The following is a 13715-nucleotide window of genomic DNA, read 5'->3' as shown; positions in this document are numbered from 1 at the left end:
TGTATGTGTTATAAGTATAGTTACCTGTTATAATATTTAAGTATTTGAAAATGCCAATTTAATGGTTAAAAAAAAAAACAGATGCGATAATCTATTTAATGGAGTCAAATATGTATTTTTTGTTACAATACTTTTTTATGGTAATCATCATACAGACATTCAAAACAGCTTAAATTCCTATTGCACTATGGACAAAATATCACAGATCAAGATTCAAACAATAGATGGCATTGCAAGTAAAGCGAAATTAAAGCAAATTAAGGAATAAAAATAATCAAAGCAGTAACACAGGTGAAAAGTCAGGATGATAAAATAAAAGAAATTAAATCAAAATTAACACATAAAATTAATTAAAATCACATGAAAAATGATTTCAAGCAGAAAAAGAATGATAGGAAGAAAAATGAGAGCAAATGAAGAAGTTGATATGATGAATAAAACGACATGACAAACGAACAGAAATAAAAAACTACATTTAAATCAATTAACTGAATTAAAAAATGATCACATTCACCTCAATAAAAATTTAAAAATATTTGAAGTACCTGACAAGATTCAAACCCCACAACCTTTTGCATGTGAAAGAATTACACTATTCATTACACCACACAGTCTATTTAACACTACTTTTTTTAATGCTACTGAGCAACACACAAAATTCCAGTATTTTTTGTCAATTACATGCATGTGAGGGCCCAACAACATGAATGGCTGCAGGGTGTGATACCTGGGATCTCAACCTACATCACCGTACAGACAGTTCCAAAAAGTCAATCCCACTGCTGAGGACCTCTCCCTGTAAGTACACATTAATTTAAATATGAATAGTAAGAACACTGCGTAACCACATAAATGACTAAGAGAGGAAGTGAATAACACATTTATCTTCCTTCAGGTTACATCCTTGTGTGTGTGTGTGTGTGTGGGGGGGGGGGGGGGGGGGGGGAGGCACACATGCCCCTGCCACCACTTAGTGGATACATTTTTTATCTATCCATTTATATTATATTATGAACTAGAATGTTTATCACACTGCTGCTGTTTACCAAAATCATTAATGCGCTGGATTCAGTTCTGAAGAAAACACATATTAGTGAATAGAAATTTATTCAAATTTGGCACTCAGAAGACTACTTTAATCATTATTTGATAAAATCTAGAAACCAGCAACACATTTATTACAGATGTTGAGTTAGAAGATTCCCCACTATTGACAAAATGAGACCGATAACAACAACAATATTGTATCATCCATATAATAAAATATGAAAATAACAATAAAAAAACTACATTTCATGAAAATGCACAAAATTTGAAATTTGTAAAGCTACTTTCCTGAGTAGCCCTTTCCGAACACCACACGTTTAGCAAAACAAGCAATCTTAAGTAAATATACTGATTTCAGGGAAGTAGACTCCCTCATTTAGCACAAGCACATGTTTCTCATCTTCACTTCTGTTTGACCCAGCAAAATGCAATAATTGAGTCTTGGCAGCAATTCTATTTTTACAATATTTTCTAATCCTGTCTACATAATCCATCTCTCTGAACAGAAGAAATGATGGATGCATGGTGGCTCAATGCTCACAAAAGCAAAGAGTCATTACCGAGCTTTGGATCTCATACACACATTACCTCAGACAACCACACACCCATTTGCAGCTGCAGTAACACCGAATGTTTACTAGTTGTTGCTCAAACTGAAGAGAAAATGGATGTAGCAACAGGGAGGGCCTAAGATGCTCAGGGCAGTGAGAGAGCTGGCTTTCAGCAGAAGTAGTAAAATGAGGACTTAAAAGGTAATGGAAATGCCGTGTGGCTAGGGCCTCCTGTCGGGTAGACCGTTAGCCTGGTGCAAGTCTTTTGGGTTGATGCCACTTTGGCGACTTGCGTGTTGATGGGGATGAAATGATGATGATAAGAACAACACATCACCCAGTGCCTGAGCGGAGAAAATCTCCAACCCAGCCGGGAATTGAACCCGGGCCGTTAGGTCTAACATTCTGTAGCACTGAACACTCAGTTACCAGGGGAGGGGGGGGGGGGGGGGGAGACACTTAAAAAGCGACATTTACACACAGTGATATATATATATATATATATATATATATTTGGAGGGGGGGGGGGATGGCTACCTAATAATATGCCAATAAGCTACAGGTGAGCGATAATCTTTCCTCATTCCCCCCATCCATTATCACATCTGATTCCACCCTTGCAAATAATTTAAAGAAGGCTTTATGTCACCACATATTTTTAATGCCATTTTTCTGGTGTTTTTTTCTCCCCTTGCAAAATGTGACTTCCACATGTGTCAGATAAAAGCAGACAGTTAGAAATCATGTATTATTTTATTAAAACAAATTTACACTTGTCAGTTTCTATTACAAGTGAAAATCACTTGTGGCAGAACGAAAGGAGCTCATGGCCACTCAACATTGAGGTTATCAACAAGTGACTGTGGCAGACAATAAAATATTTTTAGTGTAATTACAGGGAATTGTTGGCTTCCTTCAGAAATCAGTATTCACTTTTTATGTGGTAGCACTTAAATCTTAGCTTTTCAAGTGAAAGTGAGTAACTGCAGCAAGGCTAATGGAAACATTTTTGATCTTAGAACCTGCAGTTCATATATTGACAGAAAAAAAAATTGATGTGCTATTAGTTTGAATATAAAGAAGGTAGAATTTTATCATTTTATGCTGTTAACAAAGTACTGTCCTCCCGCCCTGTTGCTCATTTCTCTGATGCAGTCAGCATCTCAAGCTTTAAGATCTGCAAGTGACTGCTTCTCCCAGTGATCATGAGATCTTTCTCTTTGTCTTATACCCAGGAGATCTTGAGCAAACTAAGCCCAAAGATATGTGTAAGGGAGCTACCTTCTGCATGTGCTAATATCACTGCCATCATTGCAGTTCAAGGGTCTCCAGCAGGCTTCTTTCCAATTCGGATTTCAATATCCTCGTTCCTTATTTTAACACATCTTTGTTTTCAAAGGGTTCAAATGGCTCTGAGCACTATGCGACTTAACTTCTGAGGTCATCAATCGCCTAGAACTTAGAACGAACTAATTAAACCTAATTAACCTAAGGACATCACACACATCCATGCCTGAGGCAGGATTCGAACCTGCGACCGTAGCGGTCGCTCAGTTCCAGACTGTAGCACCTAGAACCGCATGGCCACTCCGGCCGGCATTTGTTTTCAACAGGCATTTCTGTTGTCGAGAATAGCTAGTTTATGTACGTTAACTACTGCTTCTTCTAAGGGATAGATAAGGAGTACGTTTTGTGCAGCTCGATCTTAGAAGCTTGTGCAAATATTCTATCTCACATGGCAGAATTTAGAAGTTTTCTGTATTCTGTTTCCAATTAATTGATGTTGCCTAGGAAACAACAGTATCCATCTATTAGAACTTGCAGCCACATCCATCTCTTAATCTCCAATTTTAAGATGAACTGTCAGAGATCCTACATAACATCAGACCAACTGTCTTCATTTTGCTGATTTAAAGATTCATTATTGTATCTCCCTCACACTAAAGATCCAGTTTGGTACATATCTTTGTTTCTGTCTCACCCAAAACAATTACATCATCAACAAAAAATTAGGTTTAGTTGTTGGGTACTACCTGTTCAGTGCATAATGCACATTACATTTTCTTAATACTGATGCAAAATTGTTATAAATATGATGACAAAAATGTAGCTAAGTTTGGCATATTTCAGGATAATCTTTAACACAAACTAATAATCATTTGTAAAACTGATCACAGTGCTCTTACCTGTAACTGAGGACAGGAGCCAATAACTTCAGGCTCAACAGCTGCTAACCAGTCGACAAGCATCCCACGACAGTGGGGTCTCGTATCTGACACCACCAACTGAGACATGGCTTCAACCAGCTCACCAGTGTGACGCTGCTGCAAGCGCTCATCCAGTAACTGACGACCAACACGTTCCAATTGTGCTATTGGTGTCTGCTGTAACACTAAGAAGTGAGCATATGTTAACAAAACCAATTCTCAGTGTAAAAATACTGTACTTCCACTGAGGTCACACAGACAGGATACCAATTCGATTCTACACAGAGTACGCGAAAGAACTTGCCCCCCTTCTAACAGCCGAGTACCGCAAGTCTGTAGAGGAACGGAAGGTTCCAAATGATTGGAAAAGACCACAAGTAGTCCCAGTCTTCAAGAAGGGTCGTCGAGCAGATGTGCAAAACTATAGACCTATATCTCTGACATCGATCTGTTGTAGAGTTTTAGAACATGTTTTTTGCTCATGTATCATGTCGTTTTTGGAAACCCACAATCTACTCTGTAGGAATCAACATGGATTCCGGAAACAGCGATCGTGTGAGACCCAACTCGCTTTATTTGTTCCTGATACCCAGAAAATATTAGATACAGGCTCCCAGGTAGATGCTATTTTCCTTGACTTCTGGAAGGTGTTCGATACAGTTCCGCACTGTCGCCTGATAAACAAAGTAAGAGCCTACGGAATATCAGACCAGCTGTGTGGCTGGATTGAAGAGTTTTTAGCAAACAGAAGACAGCATGTTGTTATCAATGGAGAGACGTCTACAGACGTTAAAGTAACCTCTGGCATGCCACAGGGGAGTGTTATGGGACCATTGCTTTTCACAACATATATAAATGACCTAGTAGATATTGTCGGAAGTTCCATGCGGCTTTTCGCGGATGATGCTGTAATATACAGAGAAGTTGCAGCATTAGAAAATTGTAGCGAAATGCAGGAAGATCTGCAGCAGATAGGCACTTGGTGCAGGGAGTGGCAACTGACCCTTAACATAGACAAATGTAATGTATTGCGAATACATAGAAAGAAGGATCCTTTATTGTATGATTATATGATAGCGGAACAAACACTGGTAGCAGTTACTTCTGTGAAATATCTGAGAGTATGCGTACGGAATGATTTGAAGTGGAATGATCATATAAAATTAATTATTGGTAAGGCGGGTACCAGGTTGAGATTCATTGGGAGAGTGCTTAGAAAATGTAGTCCATCAACAAAGGAGGTGGCTTACAAAACACTTGTTCCACCTATACTTGAGTATTGCTCATCAGTGTGGGATCCGTGCCAGATCGGGTTGACAGAGGAGATAGAGAAGATCCAAAGAAGAGCGGCGCGTTTCGTCACAGGGTTATTTGGTAACCGTGATAGCGTTACGGAGATGTTTAGCAAACTCAAGTGGCAGACTCTGCAAGAGAGGCGCTCTGCATTGGGGTGTAGCTTGCTCGCCAGGTTTCGAGAGGGTGCGTTTCTGGATGAGATATCGAATATATTGCTTCCCCCTACTTATACCTCCCGAGGAGATCACAAATGTAAAATTAGAGACAATCGAGCACGCACGGAGGCTTTAGTGTAGTAACAGTTTCAAGTTGGGCTCATCTGACCACTGCATTTATCCAAAAGTAGTTACTTTTTTAATCTTAATAAAGGCATGTGATCTTTCACATTATTTGACAATACATGTAATTTAAATTTCTCTAACCATCATAGAGAAGTTTTATTGTACAAGAAAGAAACTATCTTAAACAATAATATTACCTTCCATGGGACTCTTTGATAGCTCCAGCTTTTTCAATGGCATAGCTTTTTTCTCAGGCATTGTATGTTTATGCAGAAACTGTTTTGTAATTGTGGCTAATGGACACTTGTCAGTGATAAGGCCATCAGAAATTTTTTGACATATTACTATCAGCTGTTTCACACATGCGGCATTTAACTTATTCTGCAAAAAAAATATGCACAATTTTATGTTTGAAGTAAATGGAGCACTTAAAATCGTGACATTTAAAAGAAATTTGAACAACTGGCAACAAAAAGTAACAGTCTCCATCAAATATTACATAAATTGCATACAGTAAATGTTTGTTACAATAAATTTACCAAGAACAGGACGAACTACAGGGTGAGTCAGAAAGGACCTTACAACTCTGGAATGATATAGATAATTATTGAGATAACTTACAGAATTGGTAGATGTGCTGTATTGTAGCAAACAACCTCAAGTTTAGTTATTGGGAGCTCCAATGTTAGGCGGGTCATGGAGCCCCTCAGGAACATAGCGGCTAGGGCGGGGAAGAAGTCCAACGTTCACTCAGTGTTCTTGCTGGGGGGGCTTGTCCAGGATGTGGAAGAGGCTCTTCTGGCGGTTATCGAGCATGCGGAGTGCAGCCAGCTGCAGACTGTTGCGCATGTCGGCACCAAAGATGCCTGTCGTCGGAGTTCGGAGGAAATCCTTGGGTCCTTTCGACGGCTGGCTAAATTGGTGAAGGCGGCCTCCATCTCTCGAGGAGTGGAAGCCAGGCTGACGATCTGCAGCATCGTACCCAGGGTGGACCGGGGTCCTCTGCTTTGGAGTCAAGTGGAGAATCTAAACCAGAGGCTACGTCGACTCTGTGACGAAAATGGTTGTAGATTCCTCGACCTATGCTATGGGGTGGAAGGTTGTAGGACGCCCCTCTATAGATCAGGTGTGCACTACACACAGGAAGCAGCTACATGGGTAGCACAGTACTTGTGGCGTGCACATGGGGTTTTTTTTAGATTAGGTTCCTCCCCAGGGGAAATAAACTGCTGGCCCGAAAAATTACGAGTTCATGACACTGATGTGGGTGTGCCAACTGCAAAAATTGTTAGTTCGCCTAAACATGTCATTCCAAAGGATTTAAATATGCTTAATCTCATGATAGTAAATTGTTGAAGTGTCTGTAGCAAGATCCCCAAGATAAATAAATAAACAGTAGCAATGCCAATATTGTACTAGGTACCAAAAGCTGGTTGAAACCAGTCACAAAAAGCAGTGAAATTTTGAACTCTGATTGGACAATGCTTAGGAGGGATAGGACTGATGCTATGGGAGGTGGTGTGTTCATTGCAGTTAAAAGCTGTTTAAACACAGTTGAGATTGATACTGCGACAGACAGTGAAATAGTCTGGATAAAGCTGTCAATCAGACAAGGATTGACCATTGTATTAGGACGTTTTTAGAGACCTCCAGCGTCTGCAACAAACATCACAGAACGTTTCAGGGAAAGTCTTGAGTACATAGGAAGTAAATACCCAAATTATCCATTAGTTATAGGTGGAAACTTTAATCTAGCGTCCATTGACTGGGAAAATTACACGTTTATCACAGGGGGCAGAAGCAAAGATTCATGTGAAGTTATCCTAGGAGCGCTCTCAACATACAACCTTGAGCAATTGGTTAGAAAACCAACTCGAGATGAGAACATATTAGATATCTTGGCGACAAACAGACCTGATCTTTTTGAGGAAGTTAATCTAGAAGAAGGTATTAGCGACCATAATATCGTCGTGGCTTCTATGTCAGTGGAAGTTAGAGAGAGAGGAGAAAAAAACAGCGTGGAGTTTTCTTGTATGGGAAAGTGTCATCTTCCCAGTCAGCTCCAAGCATTCTCCGCGGGCACAAAGATATTGAGTACCGTTGGTCGGAATTTAAAGGTATTGTCCGTTATGTGCTAGAGAAGTATGTGCCCAGCAAAAGTATACGAGAGGGAAAGGATCCACATTGGTACAACAAACGTATTAGGAAGTTGCTGTGAAAGCAGAGAATTTTGCACAGTCATTTTAATTGCAGTCACTGCCCCGCTGACAAACAGAAATTATGCGAAATGAAAGCAGTTGTCAGAAGGACAATGAGAGACTCTTTTAACAAATTTGAAAGCAATATTTTATCTGCAGATTCTAAAAATAACCCCAAAAAATTTTGGTCAAACGTAAAATCTATGAACGCTACAAGTAATTCCAATACCTTCTCTTGCTGACAGTACGGGTAATGTAACTGATGATGATAAACAGAAGGCCGAAATTCTAAACCTAGCTTTCAAAAAGTCGTTTACGATAGAGGACTGCAGCACCACTCCCCCTTTCAATTATTGAACAAACAAAAGGATGGCTGACATAGTGTTTAGTGTATCTGGGTTTGTAAAACAGTTAAGAACCTTATGCACCAAGAAAGGTATCTGGCCCAGACAGTATCCCCGTAAGATTTTATGTTGACTATGCTACAAATATAGCGCCACTCTTATCCGTCATCTATCAGAGATCATTGGAACAGCGGAAAGTTCCACGGGACTGGAAGAAGGCCCAGGTCATAGCAATCTATAAAAAGGGTAGAAAATTGGTTGCACATAATTACCGGCCAATTTCACTGACATCAATTTGTTGTAGAATCATGGAAAATATTCTGTGTTCTGAGAAGGTTCATCTGCAGAAACCAGCACGGTTTTAGGAAACAGCAGTCATGCGAGACACAGCTGGCCCTCTTTGTGCATGATATACAACAGGCTCTAGATACCGGCTCCCAGGTTGATGCCACATTTCTCGAGTTTCGAAAGGCTTTTGACTCAGTTCCGCACTGTCACTTGCTACAAAAAGTGCGCGCTTACGGTCTGTCCAATGACATATGCGATTGGACAGAAAGTTTTCTAACTGACAGAGAGCAGTATGTCGTCTTGAACAGGGTAACTTCAACAGAAACAAGAGTAACTTCAGGTGTGCCCCAGGGCAGCATAATAGGTCCTCTGCTTTTTACGCTTTACATAAACGATCTGGTTGATGGTATTGACAGTGGCCTTAAACTGTTTACCGATGATGCTGTAGTCTACAGGAAAGTAGTATCACACGAAAGTTGTGAACAAATCAATGAGGATTTGCAGAAAATAAATGTGTGGTGTAATGAATGGCAGTTATCTCTCAATAATAGTAAGTGTAACCTACTGCATATAACAAGGCAAAAATCCCAATTAATGTATGGGTACAAAATAGATGATCAGTCTTTGGAAGCGGTAACATCAGTCAAGTATCTGGGTGTGACCATTCGAAATGATCTCAAATGGAATGATCAGATTACACAAGTAACGGGTAAGGCGAACTCTAGATTGCGGTTTATTGGTAGAATCATGAAGCGATTTAGTCCTTCAACAAATGAAATAGCTTACAATACATTAGTTCGTCCAGTCTTGGAGTATTATTCATCTGTGTGGGACCCTTACCAGTTGGGGCTGATTCAAGAGATTGAGAAGGTCCAAAGAAGAGCGGCACACTTGCAGATAGACAATGCGCTAAACAGAAGGGGCTGCTCACTAAATTCCGAAATCCAATCTTCACCGAGGATGTAGAGCATATATTATTACCACCAACTTTCAAATTGCGTAATGATCATCATTCAAAGATAAGGGAAATAAGAGCTCATACTGAGGCATTCAGACAGTCATTTTTCCCTCGCGCAATCCGCGAGTGGAACAGAGGGGGGGAAATATGACTTGGGCGCGAATTGTGCCCTCCATCACACACCGCTTGGTGGCTAGCAGAGTACATATGTAGATGTAGATGTAGAAGTTTGAATCATGTAGTGCATCATTACCCCATTCCGCCACCAGGAGCACCAGGATATTGCACAGTTGAAATTGCTATTTTCGGTGGTGCATAGCCTGCTCACTGTGTGTTTTGGTTTCATGAAATGAACTCTGCGACAACTGTTTGACATAGATCGATGAAGGATGACCGAGATATTGGACGGTTTACTTTCGGCAAGATGGTGTGCCACCTCATTTCCTCATGGAAGTTCAAGGTTTCCTTGATAATTGTTTCCCAGGTTGGTGGACTGGGCATGACGGGCTAACCGCACGGCCCCCTTGTTCCCCACACTTGACACCACTTGATTTCTTTCTCTGGGGTCTCATTATAGACCAAGTGTATGTGCCTCTCCTACCAAATAATTTAGCCGACCTGAAAAATCGGATCTACACTACTGTCACACAACTTACACCTGATTTGTTGCAACAAGTGTGGGAAGAAACTGATTACAAGTGAGACATTGGCCATATCACAAATGGAAGTCACATCAAACCAAAATGGCACTTGACACTTTTGTGTCAAAGTTGAGGTGGTTTGCTACAGAATGACACATCTACCAATTCTGTAAGTTATCTCAATATATTTCTATAACACTCCAATGTAGTAAAGTCCTTTTTTACCAACCCAAATGGCGTTCAAAAAATTTTGCACAGTCATCGCTAATTTTTTTAGTTTTTGCAGGAGGAGAATGAAATTTTTTGTGAACATACTTGGAACATTTAGCTGTAAGTTGGTATATGAAAGTATTTTCTTTTATTTACAGGTGAGCCTTAATGGACCATGAAGTAGATGTCAGGTTGCGACAACGGTCAGTGATGGAGTTCCTCTTCCAGATCGGCAATGACTCTGCCATATCAATTCACTACCATATCGATTCACAGGAAGTTGCTCCCCGTTTATGGGGAGGACACAGTGGATCGCAGCGGTATCCAGTGGTGGTTGCAGAGGTTTAAAGAAGGTGATTTCTCTCTACTGGACAGTCCACGATGCAGCAGACCATTGATGGTAGTGAGTGATGTGAATAAGGAGACCATTGATCAAATCATCCAAAATGACAGATGTGTGACAACACGACAGCTTGCTGAAATGACAAACAAGTCTTGTCGCCACACATCTGTCATTCTGGATGATTTGATCAATGGTCTCCTTATTCACATCACAAACTGCCGTCGTTGGTCTACCACATCGTGGATTGTCCAGTAGAGAGAAACCACCTTCTTTAAACCTCTGCAACAGCTGTTGGATACTGCTGTGATCCACTGTGTCCTCCCCATAAACAGGGAGCAACTCCCTGTGAATAACTGATATAGCAGAGTCATCATCGGTGTTGAAGAGGAACTCCATCCCCGACTGTTGTCACAACTACTTGTGACAACTACTTCACAGTCCATTATGGCTCACCTGTAAATAAAAGAAAATACTTTTATATACCAACTTATAGCTAAATGTTCCAAGTATGTTCACAAAAAATTTCTTTCTCCTCCTGCAAAAAATAAAAAAATTAGAGACAACTGTGCAAAACTTTTTGAATGCTCTTTGTATTTGAAGAAACTGATTTCATCACCACTGGGCAACTTTCAGTATGACATTAACATAGCTCCCCGACAAAGACAGCTTTTGGGTGAACATAAACAAGTAAAATAAATGCCACACTTGCCAACAATGACAAAAAAAAAAACAAAACACACACACACACACACACACACACACAGAAAGAGAAAGGGGGGGGGGGGGTAATACTTGAATGTCTGTTTATCATCAGTTAACAGACAGGTGGGTATGGAGGGACAGGAAAAGTGTCTGGTGCCCTGGAGGAGGTAATAAGTTTTGGGGCAAGCACTGGTTTCTAACATCTCATTGCTCCTGAATACCTTCTCCAGACTCTGAGCAGTCTAACAAAAATGTGAGCCTTACAGAAGTCTCTCATCTATCAAGAGGCCTCAAACTTAGAATTTAACCACACTGGGCTTGTACAGGACCTACTTCCTTTTACATTTGCTTTAGTGAAAGTGATTTTCTGCACCACACCAAAGCTACATTCAGCATACTTTTAAATATTGTCAACCTCCCTACAACCCTGATTCCCCCCCCCCTCTTTTTTTATCATCATCATCATCATCTCCTCCTCCTCCTCCTAGTCCTCCTCCATGAAATGTTTCTGCTTATGCAGGTCATTCACAGAGCCTCTTCCAAGTTTCTCTTTTCTCCCACAGCCAATCATTTAGCATCTACCTTCACTGCAGTCCTCTTTGGTTCACGTCATCCTTCACCTGGTCTCTCACCTTGTTTGTGGTCTTCAAATTGGTCTTTGTCCAGATTCTGCCCATTCTAGGGCTCTTCTCTGAAGTCTTTCTGGTTCTAATCTTTTAATGTGGCCAAACCACTTTAGTCTATTACTCTCCATAGTTTTTTTTAGGAGCTTGATTTGCAAGATGTTTCCTATTATTTTATTCCTTATCCTGTCCCTTCTCATCTTACTGAGGATCCCTTGTGGAAAGTACATCTCTGTTGCTTGTATTTTGCTAAGATCTTTCTTTGTCCAAGTCAAACATTCTGATCTCTAAGTCAAAAACAGTAGATAACATGACTTTTACGTCATGATATTTGCTTTGGCAGGTAATCTCTATGTCTGACACACAAAAATAAAATTTCAAACAATTTTCTATTCTCTACCAGATTTCATCCTTGATGTTTTATTTCCTGGTTAATTACTTCCTAGATACTGGAAAGCAACTACCTCTTTAATAATTTTTCCATCACAAGTTACATCCTTCAATTCATGCCCACTTCTTCAATTACCTCTGCCAGTAATTCAGTGGTTCTTTTTTCTGCTCATTTTATTCTCAAATCATCATGTCATTTACGTATGCTACAATTTTCCCATCATCTGCTGATGATCCTTGGTGAACTTTCCTTGTAATACTGTCCATGATTATATTAGAAAGAACTGGTTAGAGTCCACTTCCTTGGTGAACCTCTCTGCTCATTGTGAGCCATTCCAATTATTTGCTGTCACTTCTACTACAATTCAGGCATTTTTCGTACATGTTTATGTTTCTCAATTGCATTCTTTTTTACTGTTCCACTCTATTCAGACCTTGCCATATCTCTTCCCTTCTAACAGCGTCTTAAGCCTTTTTTATATCTATGAATGCAGCTATGATGTTTTTCCCAAATTCCCACTTCTTTCCTACAACCTGTCCTAATGCTGCCATCCCCCCAACCCAACCCCCCCCACCCCCACCCCCACCCATCCACCATATAGCGGAGATGCCGAGTCACAGAAGGGCACAAAAAAAACTGTCACAAATAAAGCTTTCAGCTCATAAGGTCTTCATCAACAATAGACCACACACACACGGGAGACTGTAGTCAAGTGTGTGTGTGTGTGTGTGTGTGTGTGTGTGTGTGTGTTTTGTTGTGCCTATCTGGGACGGCATCTCCGCTATATGGTGAGTGGCAACTTTCCTTTTCATTGCATCGTGACAAAATTTGAACTTCGCTTTTACGTCCCTCCTTTTTTTGTGCCCTACTGTGGTCTGTGAGCATCTGGGGGAGGGGGATGTTTGTGAAATTTGTGAATTAAACAGCAAAGAGTCCTACTAACACTACCCAGTTCGGAAACACAGTTTGTGTCACATGTGTGCCTTTGTTGAGCAGTTTAAAAATGTATCTGTACAGAGACAACCATTCAACATTCCCTAAGTACCTGCATAATATACAATCCCTTCAATACTCTGCAATTGAGTGCACTATGCCAATGCACTAGCGCCTGTTTGCCACAAGTGAAATCAGAGAGGTGTTGAGCAGTTGCCTATCCTGTAGGTGCATAGGAATCTGTGAATTACTGCACGGTTACACTTTTAAAGTGCTCAACAAAGGTGAGCAGGCGGCACTGAGGGTGCTGCTAAACTGATTGAGAGGTCCTAGAGGGATTCTTAGCCATTTTATTTATTCACAAATCAGTTGCAGACACCCAACGCCCCACTCCCCACCCCCACCCCATGCACACACCACAGAAGTGAAAAAGAGGAGGAATGAAAAAGCATGAATGCACTTTTCTGCTTCAGATCAATTTCAGATTTTGTAGAATAGTTTTGAATGGTCCCTATATACCAGACCAAAAATTGTGGTCACATTACACTCCAAGGTGGTGAGATCACATAGTGTTGCAGTCCTACGACGTTCATAGAGGAAGGTTGAATCATCTGAGGGTGTCAAAAATCGTCAAGAATGACACCCTGTTGCACAACACACTGCAAAATGTCATTTCTGACCATGAAATGTGGAAAAATGAAG

At 40.5% G+C, this 13715-nt stretch overlaps 1 protein-coding gene across 5 annotated transcripts in view; it reads right to left on the bottom strand.

Annotated features, from left to right (window-relative positions):
• The window catches only part of LOC126094616 (integrator complex subunit 1), a 301226-nt gene that overhangs the window by 55273 nt on the left and 232238 nt on the right, over positions 1–13715 (bottom strand). For all 5 annotated transcript variants that reach the window (XM_049909116.1, XM_049909125.1, XM_049909100.1 and 2 more), the window contains exons 26-27: positions 5580–5763; positions 3785–3990 (exon numbers count right to left, since the gene is read on the bottom strand). In XM_049909116.1, coding sequence (XP_049765073.1) covers positions 3785–3990; positions 5580–5763 — 390 coding nt within the window. The remainder of the gene's footprint in view (positions 1–3784; positions 3991–5579; positions 5764–13715) is intronic.

Source organism: Schistocerca cancellata, chromosome 1, assembly GCF_023864275.1.
Source record: "Schistocerca cancellata isolate TAMUIC-IGC-003103 chromosome 1, iqSchCanc2.1, whole genome shotgun sequence".
NCBI classification, from domain to species: domain Eukaryota; kingdom Metazoa; phylum Arthropoda; class Insecta; order Orthoptera; family Acrididae; genus Schistocerca; species Schistocerca cancellata.
Note: the sequence above shows the minus strand (reverse complement) of the source record. Positions and strands in the feature narration are given on the sequence as shown.